This window comes from Clinocottus analis, unplaced genomic scaffold, assembly GCF_023055335.1.
Source record: "Clinocottus analis isolate CAN_PGR_092001 unplaced genomic scaffold, fCliAna1.0.p SCAF_29, whole genome shotgun sequence".
NCBI classification, from domain to species: domain Eukaryota; kingdom Metazoa; phylum Chordata; class Actinopteri; order Perciformes; family Cottidae; genus Clinocottus; species Clinocottus analis.
Genome location: NW_027176031.1, coordinates 367,501 through 385,609, shown reverse-complemented (window position 1 = coordinate 385,609; position 18,109 = coordinate 367,501). Strand labels below are relative to the sequence as shown.

The 18,109-nt window shown below is 42.2% G+C and overlaps 3 protein-coding genes across 3 annotated transcripts in view; 2 read left to right on the top strand and 1 right to left on the bottom strand.

Annotated features, from left to right (window-relative positions):
• The first annotated feature begins 546 nt into the window (after positions 1 to 546).
• On the top strand, positions 547 to 7,637 carry boka (BCL2 family apoptosis regulator BOK a). The gene is made up of 5 exons (XM_068593278.1): positions 547 to 677; positions 922 to 1,287; positions 2,899 to 3,027; positions 4,539 to 4,702; positions 6,269 to 7,637. The coding sequence occupies exons 2-5, from the start codon at positions 1,074 to 1,076 to the stop codon at positions 6,392 to 6,394; spliced, it is 633 nt and encodes a 210-aa protein (XP_068449379.1). The 5' UTR covers positions 547 to 677; positions 922 to 1,073; the 3' UTR covers positions 6,395 to 7,637.
• A 1,269-nt stretch (positions 7,638 to 8,906) lies between these two features.
• Positions 8,907 to 14,744, top strand: atg4b (autophagy related 4B, cysteine peptidase). The gene is made up of 13 exons (XM_068593253.1): positions 8,907 to 8,974; positions 10,657 to 10,758; positions 10,887 to 10,958; positions 11,056 to 11,154; positions 11,308 to 11,409; positions 11,502 to 11,574; positions 12,031 to 12,110; positions 12,221 to 12,417; positions 13,167 to 13,245; positions 13,383 to 13,528; positions 13,660 to 13,716; positions 13,822 to 13,915; positions 14,041 to 14,744. Exons 1-13 carry the CDS (start codon positions 8,965 to 8,967, stop codon positions 14,112 to 14,114), a joined length of 1,185 nt encoding a protein of 394 aa, XP_068449354.1. The 5' UTR covers positions 8,907 to 8,964; the 3' UTR covers positions 14,115 to 14,744.
• Positions 14,644 to 18,109, bottom strand: part of dtymk (deoxythymidylate kinase (thymidylate kinase)) — a 3,672-nt gene continuing 206 nt past the window's right edge. The window contains exons 1-5 of the mRNA XM_068593254.1: positions 18,055 to 18,109; positions 17,834 to 17,942; positions 15,377 to 15,467; positions 15,075 to 15,272; positions 14,644 to 14,986 (exon numbers count right to left, since the gene is read on the bottom strand). The exon at positions 18,055 to 18,109 is cut by the window's right edge and continues 206 nt beyond it. Coding sequence (XP_068449355.1) covers positions 14,876 to 14,986; positions 15,075 to 15,272; positions 15,377 to 15,467; positions 17,834 to 17,942; positions 18,055 to 18,109 — 564 coding nt within the window. The 3' untranslated portion in view covers positions 14,644 to 14,875. The remainder of the gene's footprint in view (positions 14,987 to 15,074; positions 15,273 to 15,376; positions 15,468 to 17,833; positions 17,943 to 18,054) is intronic.

The window sequence follows — 18,109 nt, the reverse complement described above, 5'->3', positions numbered from 1 at the left end:
TTCCCAATGCTTTGCAAACTTGAGATGTGGAGTTTAAAAGATGAGGATGTTTGCAGGGGGAAAAGAGATCTCATTGGTTTCATTATTGGAAACATAAGGAGTTTGACCAGTAATTGGGATGTAAAGTAAGAATGAGATTACCTCTGCTGCTTTGATTTTTGCTATTCTTTTATATTTAAAAATGTTGCTGTTGATCCTCCAATTTGATTAGACTTTAAAGTAAAACATAAATATTTTATTTTGACATTCCTCCTGTGGGGTTTCCTTTTGAGTAGAAGATAATCAAACAGCTATGTTGATGATTAATGCAACAATGTAATCACATAAATCAATGCTGTGCACCTTTTTTAATTATCAGTTCAAGTTAGTAATGCTGGGGTGTGTGTGTGTGCGTGCGTGCGTGCGTGCGCGTGGTCGCGCACGCGCACGGGTCTATGTTGGGATGGAGGCGGAGGGGCGGGGCTTGTGTATCTCCGCCTATGGACTTCACAATAAGTGCCCTTAGAAGGAGAGCCTGTGGAGAGGTTTTTTTTTCTGGAGAGGGTATTTTTTTTTTGTGTGTGTGTGTGTGTTTTTGTGATTTGAGTGGCAGCAAATGTTCAGTTCGTGAATGTCAAACGATCAAAAGCACTTTTCTGCTCAGTGACAAGTTCGGATGCAGGATGACATGTTCCCGGGTAAGTGTTATGTAAATAGTCGATACCTTCATGATAAACCAGTATGAGCGCACTAAGTGTAACTTTATGGATTCATACACGTCTCCTCTGGATTAATGTCAAACGCGTCCTGCTGTCCCGCGTGGGGTTTACATAACCTGCAGCTTTAGTCCACGTTGATCGCGTTATGAGTCGGTCTGCTCTACCTCAGGCCAATCAAAAAGATGTCCAGCCTACAAACTAATCCGCGTGTTTTCTTTTGCAGGATAATCTCCAAACGTTGTCATAGTCCCTACTACAGCTGGACGGAGGAGGAGAGGGGGGTGGGGGTGTCCCGGTGCAGAAGTGGCCGCCGTGAGAAGCGGTGGCGGCGGCGAGGGAAGCTGAGCAGCTCAGTCCGCGGCGGGTGACGGGGGCATGGAGATGTTGCGCCGCTCTTCTGTGTTCGCGGCCGAAGTGTTTGACCGCTCGCCCACTGACAAGGAGCTGGTGTCCCAGGCCAAAGCGCTCTGCAGGGACTACATCCACTCCAGGCTCAACCGCGCCGGGATAGGTTGGTCGAAGCCCGACCACGGGCGGGCTGCGTCCGGCGGAGCGCTGGGAGAGATATCGTCTGTCCTGCTGTGGCTGGGTGAGTCCACCTGAACACACACTGTGTGAACTGATGCGTTCAACAGCAATGCCCATAGAAATCAATGAGAGATACACTTCTTTTAACAATTATAGAATTAATAATAACCATGCTATGACTTCAATCAGAATGTGTCGTGTGATATTGCTTAATATTATTCACTGAAACACGTTGAAGGGATTCCCTGGAATGAATCAGTATGACAAGCAATAGAGTTCTGATGTTTCATTTTACCATTTGTGGTTCTCACCCCCAACTCCAGCTCAGTTGTGCAATTCACTGGAAACAGAGGCTGTGTTTATTAAAAGAAAACAACAGAGGGGATGTTTCATGTTTGAGAACACTTTCCAGCAGAGGGCAACAGCAAGAGACCAGAATCTACTAAAAAGATTAGATTAAAGAGTTTTGGACTTTGTTCCTTTTAAAGTCTACTGGATATGAAGTCATTACAGGTTACAACACAGCCCCTACTGCTCATACAATGTATTTAAAAAAGCAGGTGAAATCAGGATTTGAAGGAATAGTTTGACATTTTGGAATGTCGCTTTTCTGCTGAGACCTAGATGAGTACCACGTTGGTATCACATTCAAGTTTGTACAGTGAATTTGTAGCTTCGCATAACAGAAAGACAAACATCAGAGGCTTAATGTCTTTTATGAGATTCATAAATGAATCATGGAAACAGTAAAACAAATAAGAAAGACGTAAAGAAATAAAGGTACTGAGAAAAGAGGTGGTTTGGAGGATACATCAAGGATCTGAAACTGATTTAAGTGAAAACAGGTTTAAAAAAAAAAGATAAAGGTGTAAGCTAAAGTCTTCAGAGCGCAGCGTAAAAGTGAACAAACACGTCACCTGGTTATCGAGACAGAAGACCATGCAACTAAGGAACAGCACTATAAAGCAGGGAAGGGCTTTATTCAAGCACAAGCAACATGTTTATGCAGGTATTAACTAATGTAGCGTAGAAGGACAGACGCTATTGTACTCTGCTAATGTTAGCGCCGCAGGTTTTTACGCAGAAACTTTACGTAACGCACATCTCCCTCCAACAAGTGTCACTGTTACTCAACGTGTAAACGTGACTGGCTCCAAAAAAATCACAACACCAGTCTGAAAATGAAGACAAAATTTAAATACGAGTCTGTGGAGCAGTGTCGGAGCTGTTCAATGCTATGTCATGATTAGCCAGTCTCCATGCTAGTGGCGGGACTTAGCAAAGGGTCAACAATGCACTTTTAAATTTAAAGCCCAAATATGTGAGAAATGCTGAGTTAATGTTTCAGTTATGGTTAAAATAGCACAAGTGGAGTAGACTAAAGCCAGCCAACTGACTCTTGCAAACATTAGTTTGTAATAGCTACCATAAACTGGTTATACGAGACCAAGTAACCACGTAGCAGGAAGACCACTGAGGGTTTAAAATCAAACAAGGGTGATTTTTCTTTCGCTAATGAAGTCAACTAAGAACGTTATTGCTTCTTTCAAGTCTTGATTTAATTGTGTGCGCGTGCGTGCGTGCCTGGCCTAGTTGCAAGTAAAGTCAGAAGCACTACAAACAGTCAATAGGAATCTTATTCACTGAGTTTAGTCTCTTATGTTTTGCCCAGGTGACGAGTTGGAGTACCTTCGACCCAACGTGTACCGCAATGTTGCGCGTCAGCTCAACATCACAGTGGCCTCGGAGAGTATTGTGTCCGATGCCTTCCTGGCTGTGGCTGCAGACATTTTCTCCACAGGTAGGTCCATGTCAGTGTCTGGTTGTATCATAAATCAAGCCATAAGAACAGGCCGGCATGACAGGAATGAACTTTTAATGCTTTTGTTATCAGGTACACAAAAGGAAGCTTACAAAGCTTTTTTTTAAAAAAAAAAAGCTTTAGGGAAGTTCATCTTTCCGTTGTCATCCAGAAGAAGGAACAAATCCTGAGACAAATACAATAAATATATTAAAAAGTCTGGAGAACGATGTGACTGCTACTACTAATGCTTTACTATTAAATTACTAGAGGGAGCCATCATTTTTCTCCTTTTTTGCAGGGTCAGTGTGGAATTCTCCAGTTAGTCCAAGACATTTTGTTGCAGTCATTATCTCCTTACAGGAAAGGAACCGCAGGGAAAACATTCAGTCCATATTAGGTTAACATGTTGCCAAAGCGAGTGATTGTTACAGACAGTTTGGACCCCACCCATGGAGTTCAGTCATCAGCCTCAGCTGGTTTATACCTTTTGGACTGTAACAAAGCAATCTGCTGCAAAAATAATTAGGAATTTACTTTTCACTGAAATTAATGAGGTTTGTGTGGTCCTTAAAAAAGTGCAGAGTTCAGACATATCAATATGAAAGAGTATCTACCTAAATTGAAACAGGCTCTAGGATTTACATGGGGAGAAATGCGTTGTGTTTCTTTAGTTTTAGTATACGGAATAAAAATGCAGCCCATAATGACTACAAATGTAAACTTGGATATACAGTCGAGCTGACAGTCTAGACATGTCACAGTGAAGAGGAAGTCATGGGCAGCAGTAGATAATGACCACAAACGTTTCTCATGCTTATTAACTCAATCACAAACGTCATGCTGCTTTACACAAGGCACAGATAAACTACAACTGAAACGCCTTCTTACGTCACTAGTATCTGTCTTTTTTATTTTACTTAAAGGTAAACCTGTACTTATAATCCCTAAACTCACCATGAATTATACAACAGCATTGCTCGTGCAAATTCCAGATCTCACAGTTAAAGAGAAACATGACCTCCATTTACGAGAACCGAGGAATGAATCGGACGACAGATATAGAAGATGGATGTAGTTGGGGGTTCATTTTTTATCCGTTAGACATGTAAACACTGCAAAAAGAGTCTGACGCTTTGACTGTAAATGGTGCGGCGGCAGAAGGCTGTACTCAACAAGTGAACTTAGTCGGAAAAATGATCTGCTCACTAATCAAGCGAGGCGAACTGCCTGCCTGCTGACATGAGCCTTGTGTTTGGGTTTTCTTCTCCGTGGGACAGACAGGCATGGAGGCCTCTAGTCTGGCTGCTGCTGAGGTTTTAGATTTTATTCATCCATCTTTGAATAAAAGCTGCTGACAGAATTTTGACGCACTAAAAACTGCTAAAACAAATAGCCCGCGCACACTTTGATTTGAGAACCCTCAAATCAGTAAATACTAATTTGCTTTGTGCATGAAGCTTTGAGTGAGCATGTTGTGTACTTTGTTCTAACAGTGTGTCTCCTGTCAGGTGTGACATGGGGGAAGGTGGTGTCTTTGTATGCCGTGGCAGGAGCCCTGGCAGTGGATTGTGTTCGCCACGGCCACCCCGCTATGGTCCACACCATTGTCGACTGCATGGGGGAGTTTGTCCGCAAGAGCTTGACCTCCTGGTTAAAAAGGAGAGGGGGTTGGGTAAGGGAAAGTTCTTTTCTTTTTTTACCGGATTGTTTGTTTGTGTGAGTGTTGTTGATGAAATAACTCTAAGGCCTTAACTTTGACAGTGGTAAACTGAAGGTGTGTGTGTGTGTGTGTGTGTGTCTGTGTGTGCATGTTTGTGTTTCTACCATTTGCGCCAAAGCATGTCGAAAACGTAACTAGACAAGTATTTGCTTTTCTTCATATTTCTGGGTTGGTGGGTCTATTATCAATATTAGGGCTGCAATTATATCAAAGTCTATGAGAAAATAACCCTACTTCTCAACATTATGCATAATTTATGTCTCAATATCGTCTTCAACACGGCGTGATCTTCTTTTCGTAAATTATGATAAGTCAAGTCAAATAGACCATGAAGCAGGGCATGCTTTAGGGCGGGACTCCCTTTTTGATTGTCCAGTCTGGGAGTAATTAATGTAATTAATGGTTGAATAAAGGTCGAAGGCTGTATGATTAAAACATGTATATGTCCATCCCACAGCTTCAGACACAATAGTAGATGTATCTTCTGCAGAATCCTATGAAAGGCAAAAGCCTGTCTGATAAAATCCTGCAGACCAGAAGGAACAAGGCCTGGCAACGAGCCTCTGCGCCGCTCCGCGGGAAAGAGCACAACAAGTGAACAAATGCACTCAGAGACACAGCACCCAATTCGGTTTTGTTTAGAGGGCAAGTGGAGTGTGACAAAACGACGCGCCATGTGTTGTATAACTGGCCTCATGAGCACAAATGAGAGACCTGTCCCAGTCAAAGCTCAAACTGTAATATTTCCACACTGGGAGATAATCAGTGTGTGGGGAAACCTAAATAACAATCTGTGATCTGATGGATCTGAGGAGGGAGAAGTGTTTAGTGTCAGGTTTGACACTTAAACTGTGCTCTCTGTGAAATCTCATTTTCTATGAAAGGGCTCTAGTTATATAAGTAGATTTTCTGAAGTAAGTATTACAGAGATCGTAGTGTGGGCTTTGGCTTGGGAAAAAACACATTTGTGGGCACGATGAGCACGTCGGCGATGCAGATTCTGAGCACATTGATATATCAAGAACACACACAAATATATATATATATATATATATATATATATATATATATATATATATATATATATATATATATATATATATATATATATATGTGTGTATATATATATATATATATATATATATATATATATGTATGTGTATATATATATGTATATGTATGTATATGTATGTGTGTATATATATATATATATATATATATATATATATATATATATATATATATATATATATATATATATATATATATGATACAGCAGCGACGGGCCGTCAGGGCCAGCTAAGCCTTCTCTGCTGGCCTAAACAGAATCACAAACTACTTATTTATGTAATATCATTTTTAAAAATGAGCTATTAAACGGCACAGCAGGCGTCATGATATATAACCCATGGCTCGCCACTGATATACAGTATATATGTATATGTTCTTGTTTTCTTCTTGTTCCATTCCATAGTCTGAATTAGTTTGGTGAGCTCTGTGTCCTCTCTGCCATCACAGGTGGATGTAACGAAATGCGTGGTGAACTCCGATCCCAGCTTCCGCTCTCACTGGCTGGTGTCCGCCGTCTGTGCCTTCGGACACTATCTGAAGGCCACTGTGTTGTACCTCCTCAGAGACACGTGAAAGACAAAGTCACACACTGAGTTTTATTAGCGGACTGACGAGCACCGTCCATGGCCTCCACCACCAGCACCCCACTAAAGCCTCCACCGCTTTGGATTATGTTTACACTCGTTTGCACTGAGCCTTCATGGACGAATGCCTATCCATTCACAGAAAACGGACGTTCCGTGCTTCCTCTGCTTCCTATGCTAGATTGTCTATTTATTGTTAATGGTAAAGTTATGTCACACTTTTGATGCAAATGTAGAAAATCGCCCACTCTTTGTGTTTTTAGTTTATTATGTGTTCCACAATCAGCAGAACTGCCCAAATTTGTTTTGCTTCCTGTTTGGCTGCACCTCGTGGTTGGAAATGGTAACTACTGTACTTGGTTGTACAAGAATCTCCACTTCTCACCTGGGTGCCATATGTGGTCCAGCAGACCACATATGCATGCCAGATGCAAAATGCAATATGTTTTATTCAAAGTAAGGAACTGTACAGAAATGGTCAACTGATACTATTTAAGATGATGATTTCGGAAAAATTATGGGAGATCTTTTGCTTTTGCTCTCCCTCAAGACTTGCATTGTGTTCAGCCCCCACTTAGCCCAAATCATTTTAAAAAAAGGGACCAAATTGTTATGATTGGCAGTGTGGATATTAGTGAGTAAATGTTATCTCTACCAACAATTGTTCTTTCGTATTATTCTGCATCGCAACACAAAGGTAGAACGAATAAAATGTATCATAAAGGCCTGTATTATAATGAAAGTTCATATCCACACATTGGCAGCTTGTTCTACAAATTTGGGGAAGTGACATTACAAATGTTTTGACCAGCATTACACTAACTCATACATGTTTAAATTTGGGGACACCATGTTAAATTCATATAATATTTTTAGACATCATGAGAAGAGAATAAAATATATATTGTAATTTTTTAAACTATACGATTCACCACCCTTCCCTGCCCTAATAATGTTTGGACAATCCCAAATGAGTCTGATGAATTATGCCTATGATTTAAACATATGTTTATTTCCAACGGCACTATACAATATATGCTACTTTTTCTCCTCCATTATTCACTGTGAGTCTGTGCTGTACTGTAATTGCAGTAATGCAAGTTTACAGTACATTTTCCCCGAGCTAGAGCACTTTGAGAATATTTTATTTTAAGCATGATTTATTCCACGAATGATTTCACTTTTATATGGCACGTAGCAGTCCTAGAAAATGAACATGTTTGTGAGTCATCTGAAACTGTAAATATGAACAATTAATAAAAATGTTTCTAATGACAATTTCGTCAAATCAGCAACATTAACTGATAAAGTATTCTTTTGAACAGATTTTGCTTTACAGCTGTTTCCCTAAAGGTAAGTGGTCCTTTGGAGAGGTCTTTGAGTTTAAATAAAGGGCTTACCAAGCTTCCATTAATCACCTAATGAGCAAGTGCTTCTATAATGCTAGGCAGAACTGATTTAGCAATTGAACTTGTGACAAACAAATGTAAAAAGTTAGTGTTGTAGCTGTCTGTAATTAAAAGTGATTCAGTCATTTACCAACACTTAAGACAGAAAAGAAGTAAACCTTTTCGAGCGCCTGGTAAATGTTTTTGTTTTTTGTGAAGTAGTGTATTTTATGTATGATTATGATTGTAGTATTACCCTTCTGCTTTTTCTCTGCGAGTGTCTGTGTTTTTTTTTTAACAGACTGATGCCAGAAACATTGATGGTTAGTTGTGACCACCTAGTGGTTGAATCAGAATTACTAGACACAGATTGGCCAACATATTTAACTGTAAATAACATGATTAAATGTCAATTAAACAATTGTATCTTTTATTTAGAGAGAGTTTTCCAACTAAATTACTTAATGTATGCATTTGTTTGCTGCATCCCATCCCTTTCACTCGTCATATTGTAAGTTTAAGTGCTTTACCTCCTGTTTAGCAATCTATCTATATGCTGCAATGTTAATGGAGTTGTTTTAAGAAATTGATATGTATGTCACTGTGAAAATCTTAACAATAAGTATCAATCTACGTGAGAATAATCAACAAGATAACCGATATATTTACTTATCACGTTTTTTTCTAGACAACAGATTAGTTGCTTCCTTCTCATGAGTGCCCTGCGCGTTCTCTAAACAGAGATTATCTAATTTGCAGTGGCTCCTCAAAAGTTATATGTTTTTTAGAGGTTATTTTTTCTCTTTCCCATCTCCAACATTACATAGTATTTTATAGTTGTGTGGACAAAGGCTTTGGTTAACCGTTACCTAAAGGATCTAGTTGTTGAAAGGGATGGGGGGTGGTAACTGCTCTTCTGGTCAGATGAGGTGGCTTCTCGGCAATCGAGCCTCAACTGTAACGTGAACGCACCATAAACTGTTTTCAACGGGATGGCTACGTCAGCCATTGCTGATTGGCTGGGGCAACATGACCTCACTCCCGTCTGTCATTGGATGTCGTGAAAGAATATCCCGCCTCCCGCCGAATTCCACCGCAGGTCTCCATCCCCATTGGTCCGCCGGGTCGGAGTCCAGAGAACAACAAACAAGATAGGGTGAAGACCGTCGGGATGGATGCAGGTAAATTAGATTTTTTTTTTATAGTAAAATAACATGTATTTATCTCCTCTACCAAGCCAGTATTGCCACAAACTAATCACAACAACACCACATCATACGTGGCAACACATCCTCCACTCTGTTACGACAGGGTTTCCAACTCCATCTGCCAGACCACCGCCACAGACCCGATCGCTTTGTAGCCTCGGTGGCGTTAGCCTGCTGAAGCTAACCGCTAACCAGCGTTAGCCCCCTGTTATTGCTGAATGTGGTGGGTTTCCCGCCTTGACAGCTCGCTGCACTGCCGCGACGCAACTTTTTCTTATTGCTTCAGGCGTCCTCTGTGTCTGAGACATGTGTCGTCGTTGAGTTTCACTGTTCCAAATGTCTGACTTGTCATGCTAACGTGACGTTACGCCCAAGACGAACGTCCCAGTCGATGCACTGTCACTCACCACCCCGTCAGCTATTCGGCTCGTGTTGAGTTAGCAAGGAGGGAGGTGAAGTTACGCAAAATGCAGCAACACGCACGTCGTTTAATAACTTGATACTCGTCGGGGAACTCGTCTCCTTCGAGCCCGTTAGTCTCAGACCTCTGGTTCGGTGCTAGCTCCCTGACCCGGGGTACCGTCCGTGAGCTAGCGAGGCAACTTCTCCTGTCTGTTGTTAGTTATGCGGAGAACGTATTGTGTTGGCAAGAAACAGAGGACATCCCTGACACAAATTGTTCAACGTTCCATCTAAAGCGCAAATACATATTTCAGTGAATATAACTGCTTGTTTGTCCGAGTAGGAATTGTAACCTAATGGTGTCCATTGCTGTTTTGACTATCTAGTTTCTGGCTTTGATCCCAGTATTTCCAACTGCAGTAAAAGTCTGCCAACACAGACTTTTACTGTGATTTCTTTTTGCCATCACACTTCATTAAAAGCACTTGCATATTTTTGTTTTACCAGATAACTGAACTGCACAAGGGCGATGTTGTTTAAACATTTATATGTGTAATGGCGTTGCTTGATTTTATTTTTCCAGTGTGTCATGTATGTTGTCATTAACACGATATCCTGCGATATAGTTATGTTGGCTGGGTTGTCCCGGCCTGTGCTTGGAAGACTATGAACAAATAAAGATTTTAGCTTTCACCCAGCTGCATTATTAGAAGTGTACACATTTTGTTTTTTTTAGCTTCATCAATACCAGAGACTAAAAGTCAAGATATCTTTGCATCTGCTGCAACAAATATGTTCATTCGTTTTTATTGTGTTTCCCCTACCATTATATTAAGGGGCGCCTAATTTGCATTGTTCTAACAAAGCAATTGCACATTGTATTTGTTTTTCTCTGATGGAGAAATCTGGTTTACTTTAAAGTGATTGCAATTTTATTTATTATATGATTTATAAAAGCAGAGTCAAATATTGTGGTATTGCAATAAAAATTCAGAATGGACAATTTTATTTATTCGTTTCCAACTTCGTTAAAGCAGTTGAGCATTAACATTTTTCTTCCTCCAAAGTGTGTGTGTGTGTGTGTGTGTGTGTGTGTGTGTGTGTGTGATAGGGAGGTGGGTTGGGGGGGATAAATGCGGTGTATTTGGCAGGAACTTTTAACGTAACAATAATAATAAAATAATAATACTTAATCCCTGAAGTGACTGGAATTTTTTTTTCTTTCTCTCTCTGATTCTTAACCTCTTTCGCAGCAACCTTGACATACGACACACTTCGCTTTGGAGAGTTTGAAGATTTTCCCGAGACCTCAGAGCCTGTGTGGATCTTGGGGAAAGAATACAATGCACTCACAGGTAGGACTGTCGAATATAATGTGTATGAGGGATGGAGAGAAACGAGTACTCCAGTTCTAGAGAATCACAACGACATGCGTACCCCTTTCTGAGTTTTTACTATAATACGGGGATTTTTCTTCATGCAGAAAGGGATGAGATTTTATCAGACGTCACATCACGACTGTGGTTCACATACAGAAAAAACTTCCCACCCATTGGTAAGTGAAGACGCGTGTGTTTTGGTTGAGCCCTTAAACCTATGCTTTGGATGTTAACGGGACGGGACCTTGTGTATGACTCATGAATGTCTTCCAGGTGGAACAGGACCAACGTCGGATACGGGATGGGGGTGCATGTTACGGTGCGGCCAGATGATCCTCGGCGAGGCCTTGGTGTGTAGACATGTAGGCAGAGGTAAGATCTTTTTTTTCACGTCGCAAAAAACAAGAAAAAGATTCCTTCTTTGATTTTAAATAGATAAAGATATATTTGGTATCAATGTATGGCACTGGCAGCTCTTCTCCAGCCAGAAGACTACAGGCTTGATAACTGGCTTGTTGTTCTCAGATTGGAGATGGGCCAGAGGCCAGAAACCAAGAGAAGAGTACATCAGTATTCTCAACGCCTTTATCGACAAGAAAGACAGCTATTATTCCATACATCAAATTGGTGAGTGTCAGACCTTCTCCGATTTGATCAGGGAATCACTCGGGCTGTAAAGAGTTTGTGTCACATTGTTTCTTTTTATTTTTTTCTCGCAGCCCAAATGGGAGTTGGAGAGGGGAAGCCTATAGGCCAGTGGTACGGACCAAACACAGTGGCCCAGGTTCTAAAGTAAGTACTGAAACTAGTGATTCTTACTTTCAATTACTGTATTATTAAGTTTCCAGAGCCTACAGGGATGTCTTAAAAATTGCCAAGTTAAAGTCCAACACCTATGGAACTTGCATGGATACAAGGGTGACAAACATAGATGTAATCAATTAGCTCGATTTGCTTTAGATTTTCGGGATTAAAACCGCTACATTGAGTTTTCTTGTAAAGAAGCAGAAGTTACGTTTGCGTTCAGTGCTTCTGCTCCACAGCGCTACTTGTGGTCAAAAACTGCAGAGGGTGCCTTTTTAATCAGTGCTTAAAAGTCGACAAATCCCTTCAGCGTTACTTTGTCTCTTTAGGTCTTTGGTTGTATTTTTTACTAAAAGTATTTCAACTGCTGTTGTAACTTGAAAACGAGAAAATCAAATTTGCTCGGGTACAAAAGACTGTCTTGTTGTGCCGTCTTGCTTTCAGGAAGCTGGCGGTGTTTGATACGTGGAGCAGACTGGTCGTACACGTGGCGATGGACAACACCGTGGTCATCGAAGACATCAGTGAGTGCGGTTTAAGGGGGACCCCGGGTGGAGCCGTGGGACGTGCTGGAATGGTTTGCAGAAGTAGTGCTTCAGCGAAACATTCATAGTCATTTTGTGATCTTCTACAGAGCGCCTCTGTATGCCCTGGCTGGACGCTGCAGGGGTCTGTTGTGAACCGGAGGGAGCTGGGGAGCTCAACGGCTGCTCAGAGGGGGCGTGCGCCCTGGTGGAGGAGGAGACAGCTCTCTGGAAACCTTTGGTCCTGCTCATCCCCCTCAGGCTGGGCCTGAGCGATATAAACGAGGCCTACATCGAAACCCTCAAGGTGAAGCAGGGCCTGCGGGGCGTTTGCTGCCGATGCGTGTTAAAGCAATGACTTTCTCAGGCTTAGAAGTTTTTCGCAAAACTAAAAACTTGAGAAAAAATTTGGTTACTGAATTTACTGTTTTATCATTTTGAATAGTCAGATATCCACAGACATGTTATGTGTCATCATCAGTTGTCAAAGTTGCATTACTCTTAGTTAAAATTAGTCATTTCTGTCAACTGTAGTGTCACTATATAGTACAGTTATTTTAACAAAGAATCAAAGAGATGTCCGCTGGGAGGAATCTCCAACCAGTCAGCAGGGGGAGCATGCTTCCTGTGGTTGACACGGGAATATGCAAGTGATCTTTTATCCGGGATATTGCTTTATCCGCCTCATGTATGGCGGGAGGAAAAGAAGGAGCTTCATACACACACATTGGTTTAATAGAGGTTATGCTGTGAGGGTGTGTGTGTGTGTAGTCTTCGTTTCAAAACTAAGACACTATCGTGGACTCAGGGTTGTTCAATGGATTTCAAAATTATCTTATCTTTGCGTCGACATTGTGTGTGGGTCTTTCTGATGTTTTCCCACATCCTGGCACTAACCTTCCACTAACATTCTGAAAAAAATCTGACACGGCACGCTTAAGAACAATGCTCGCGATGTCATTTCTATGTTTGCACTAAATCAGCTCGCAGGAAGACCACGGAGGCAAAGCCAGCAAGAGCTGGGATTGAGATAAACCCTCTTGTCTCTTTTCACAGCAATGCTTCATGCTGCCTCAGTCCTTGGGTGTTATTGGGGGGAAACCCAACAGTGCCCATTACTTCATTGGTTATGTCGGTATGTCTGGTCTCTGTGTTTGTGAAATAAACACTCAGCTGTGCACCGCACACTCACCATATTAATTTGACTCACACCGAGATTAATCGATCAAGTTATGATTTTTTTTCCGCCCCCTTTTTCTTTTCTTCCCATAGGAGAAGAACTCATCTATTTAGACCCGCACACCACGCAGCCTGCAGTAGACCCATGTGAAGACGGCCAGGTGCCTGACGAGACGTACCACTGTCAGCACCCGCCCTGCCGCATGCACATCTGCGAGCTGGACCCGTCCATCGCCGCGGTAGGAATGCTAGGGAGGGTGGTTTGATGATAGCGCAAGGCTTTTTGTATTTCAAATTAAAGCCTGCTGTTATATTTAAATAGAACAGTAGCTCCATGGTATGTAGCTTATTGTCTTCTGGTGTCCGCCAGGGTTTCTTCTGCAGAACAGAGGACGAGTTTGACGACTGGTGTATGCGCATAAGAAGGGTACGTTTCCGTTCAACACTGCTCTCTTGTTGCGCCCTCAGCAGGGCTTGAATACGGTCACTGTTAGAGGAAACATGTGCGTCATAATGTGTCCTTCTCTTCTAGCTGTCCTGCAACAGAGGGGGCCTGCCCATGTTTGAACTGGTGGACAGTCAGCCCTCTCACATGGTCAGCGTGGACACCCTCAACCTTACTCCTGGTGCGTTAACAGCTTTTTTTGGGTGGGGTGGGGGGCAAATATACCCCCTTACCCATAAATTGAAAAAAAAAATGGATTTTAATGTTTTCTTTCCTTAATTTTATGCTTTGTCTCCCACTTCCCAGATTTCTCAGACTCTGACAGGTTGGAGCGCTTCTTCGACTCAGAAGACGAGGAGTTCGAGATCCTTTCTCTCTGAGGGACACACAGACAATGATTTGCTATTGTGGACAGTCGGCGCAGGGGATCGTCTGCATCAGAAGGGGACGAACATTTAACTGGAGACCTCTTGAGCCAGTCCAGCTCCAATGGTGTAATCTGTGTGTGTGTGTGTGTGTGTGTGTGTGTGTGTCACACAGCATTCTTCTCAACAGACTCTTGACTGCTCTCTGTACTCAAACATCGAGGCCCCCCCCCCCAGGAAGCCGTTGCAGGAGGTCAGGATAAATTCTGTATGCACATCGTCACATCGCGCGCGTTTCCATTCGAGTCTTAACACTTTAAATGTTTATTCTTAAGTGATATGGTGCCTTTCCCTGACTCTAGAAGTTAAATTGCCATAACAGTTTTATTTTGTATAGAAACCCCAATGGCTTAAACGCGGTTTAACTCTAACAAATCCAGTCTGGAACGGCCTGCAATGATACCAAATAATGGCAAATCTGCAGACAAGTTGCATTAATTGTTCATGCAAAGTATCCTTGCCAACTAAAAAAAAAACGCGCTAGTTCATTTGAAGATTATTTATTTAATCAACACAGAATATTGACAGGTGAAACATCAATACACATGTAAGAGGATTAAAAACAAATAAAGTCAGAATCTGGTATTTGACAGTGGTACGTCTCTCTTCAATTCCAAGACGGAATGATATTGTATTTGTTATTTTCTTCCGCCTTCAAATAAAAAAGGGGTTGAATATAATTTAGTTTCTGCACCAAAAAACAAGCAGATTCCGGTTCACTTCCACAACTCTTCGAGCAGCAGGTTCTGAGCCGTGTTGACGGTGTGGAGGCTGTGGGTGCTGATGTTCTCGTGCACTTCCTCAACACTCCGAGAAGCGTCGATCACCTGCAGCAGACAATTTCAATCACAAGATGTTTCACTGCTATCAATTAGAAGGGGGGCGGGGGGGGATGAACCAAAATCGGTGTCATACCTGCCAGTTGACAGAGGGATCCTTCCTCAGCTGCTCAAACCTCTGTTGAACCGCTCTTTGGAAAACCCCGGTCTCGTATCTCTCCTCACCGAACTCGCCCCTGAGTGCAGCCTCGGCCGGACTGAGCTGCAGGAACATGACCAGGTCTGGCTTTGGCAGCCCCTCGTCGGGTTTCATGCACCAGTCCAGAGAGAAACCCTGAAAGGAAGAGATGAACAAGCCATCTGTCACTCCTCTCCAACACGCGCGAAACAATGCCGTCTGAAGAGCGCTGGGTTTGAACCGGCGGAGCGCAAACTCACTGGCTTTGCGCTGGTGAAAGCAACTCCGGAGAAGGCGTAGCGGTCCACGATCAGAGTGATGCCTTGCTCCAGCTTCTTCTTCATGAGAGGCCTGCGGTCACAATTGTTTTAGTGCGCTGCTGCTTGTAGGCTATAATGTTTACAGGCTAGGGGACACGGTCAAGGCTAATGAAAAAATAATTGGAAAGTTCTGGGCTTTCTTTCTTCTCTCTTTTTTTTAGGATAAAGTTAGCTGTATTTGTCAGTGTGAACAAATATCATGAAAATCAGCTGTTATTCTCTCTATGTATGTGGCTTAAAGCCCCAAGCCCATTATCTCACACTGAGGCAAACAACAAAAACAGTCACCAATATAGATTTTTCAGAGGCTATTCCCTCATACTGCTGGGCGCTGAAGATTTGAGCAAAGGTCACTCAAAAGGCTTAGGTAAATATTGCTGTTGCTGGGGGCTTTTTGTAGTGTCATGGTAATAAAAAGGTACAAGTCATCCAGTGCAACAGCTCATTGATGCATTTTTCACTAAATGGACCACTGGCATATAATGATCAGGCCTTTGACAGGACTTGTTGGTAGTAGGATCAATTTGATGTTTTTTGGGGGTATTTTCATGAAAAGTTCGAGACAATAAAAACAATTATATACACACACACACACAAAATATGTATTTGATCCCTTGTACGATTTTGTAAGTTTGCCCACTGATAAAAACATGAACGATGTAATACAAGTAGGGTCGCAAAGGGGCGGAAATATTCCGGTAAGTTTCCACTGGAATTTTGCTTTGGGAATTTTGAAGAAAAAAAAAGTCTGTCATTTTTGCAAAAGCATATAACAGGGAACTTAAATGTAGTTCAGAACAAGACTATGTATGCTTAGCTCAGCTGGACCCTGAATGCAGCTGGTTGGGAACATCGTCTGCCAGAAACATAATTGTAAACATAAAACGTTCTGTTGCTTTTGAATGTCTTTGTCATCAGTGTTGTGTCTGAACGTCTGAAGTCTGAAGTGTGAGAGCGCCGAGTTGCGTAGAGGCCAAGACCGGCATTGCAGACAGATAGAGATTTCAATTATAGCTTGCAACATATTGAAAAAAAAAACTAGTTCCTTTTTTGAAGCTGTGAACTTAGTTCCAAATTTTGAATTATGAACTGAAGTAGTTCATGTAGAAAGTAAACTTTCCCAACACTGTTTGTCATTACCTAGCTAGCATATTGATTACTTGGTAAACTGAAGCCATGTTCATTTTAATACCGAGTGTCTTTGTATACAGTAGACTGACATTTTACAGCAGTGAGAGTGGGACGTTCATGTTTTTGTTGTTCGATAAAAGAATAAAGTTCTACTCACAAAATGTAAAAAAAGTACTTTTTAAAAGTTGTATTATAAATGTTTGCATGCATGTCTGCTTATGACAAGGTAAATACAGTTAAATTACCCCAACATTTCCAGTTTATTACTGTTCATTTCCGTTGGAAGTTTCCAACTTTAAATATTCCCAGAATTTCTTTGCATTAGATTGTGTGAGATAAGTATTTAATCCCTTTGCGAAACATGACTCATTACTTGATGGAGAAACCGTTGCTAGCAGCACAGAGGTCAGATGTTTCTTGTCGTTGCTCAACAGGTTCTCAGGAGGGATTGTGGTCCACTCCACTCCAGATCCTGAAGGTTTCAAGGCTGTCAATTGGCATCTCGAAGCTTCGGCTCCCTCCACAGATTTCTATGAGATTCAGATCTGGATGCTGACTTGGCTGCTTCAGGATCTTAATGTGCTTCTTCTGGAGCCACTCATTTGTTGCCTTGGCCGTATGTTTCAGTGTCCTGGTTGTCGGCCAAGATTTTGCAGTGCATGACCCTGTCCATCCTCCCTTCGATGCAGCGAAGTCGTCCTGTTCCCTCAGCAGAGAACCCCCCTCCCCCCCTCTCCAAAGCATAATGTTTCCACCTCCATGCTTGACGGTGTTCTTGGGATTATAGTCAGCGTCCACTCTTCCTCCAAACACGGTGAGCCGAGTTGATGCCAAAGAGCTGCAGGTCTACATCTGGTCCCTGAAGTACTTAGACAGCTCTTTGGTTTTGCACATAAGTCATGGTGTTAATTCTTTGGACAGGTGTCTTATATACACAGGTAAGATTCTGAGCACATTCTTAAAGTGAAAGAACAAGTCTAACTAGTCTGTGGAAGCCAGCTGGATGTGAAGGGATCCCATACTTATGTCACACAATCAAATGCAAAGAAACGTATAACATCTATGTGTTTTTCTTTTGATTTGTGGGCAAGGGATCAAATGTACACACACACACACACACACACACACACACGATCTTAATGTGGAAAAGAATCAGTTAGCTATAGTAGTGAGCCTCAGCGAAGTGAAATGCAGCCCTCATTAACGTTATGAAACACAAAAGGGGTCAGATAACGTAAACTCTGCGTTCACTTGAACGCAACTTACACCAGTTCCCAGCGGTTGGCGGAGAACAGCAGATGCACCGTGTGGTCCTCCAGGTCGCTCTTCTTCTCCAGGTAGGCGCTTATCAGCTGCCCAATCGTCGTGGTCCTGTCTGAGCACGAAGAACCGCAGCACGTTGAGTTAGTCACACAGCAGTGAAACAAGTCAACGCTGCGAACATTTAATACATTGGGCCCTGTATTAAAAGCAATGACACGCCTCACCGGGGAATCGCATCATCTCTGCGGGTCGGCCGCTCTGTTGCAGCGCCTGAACTAG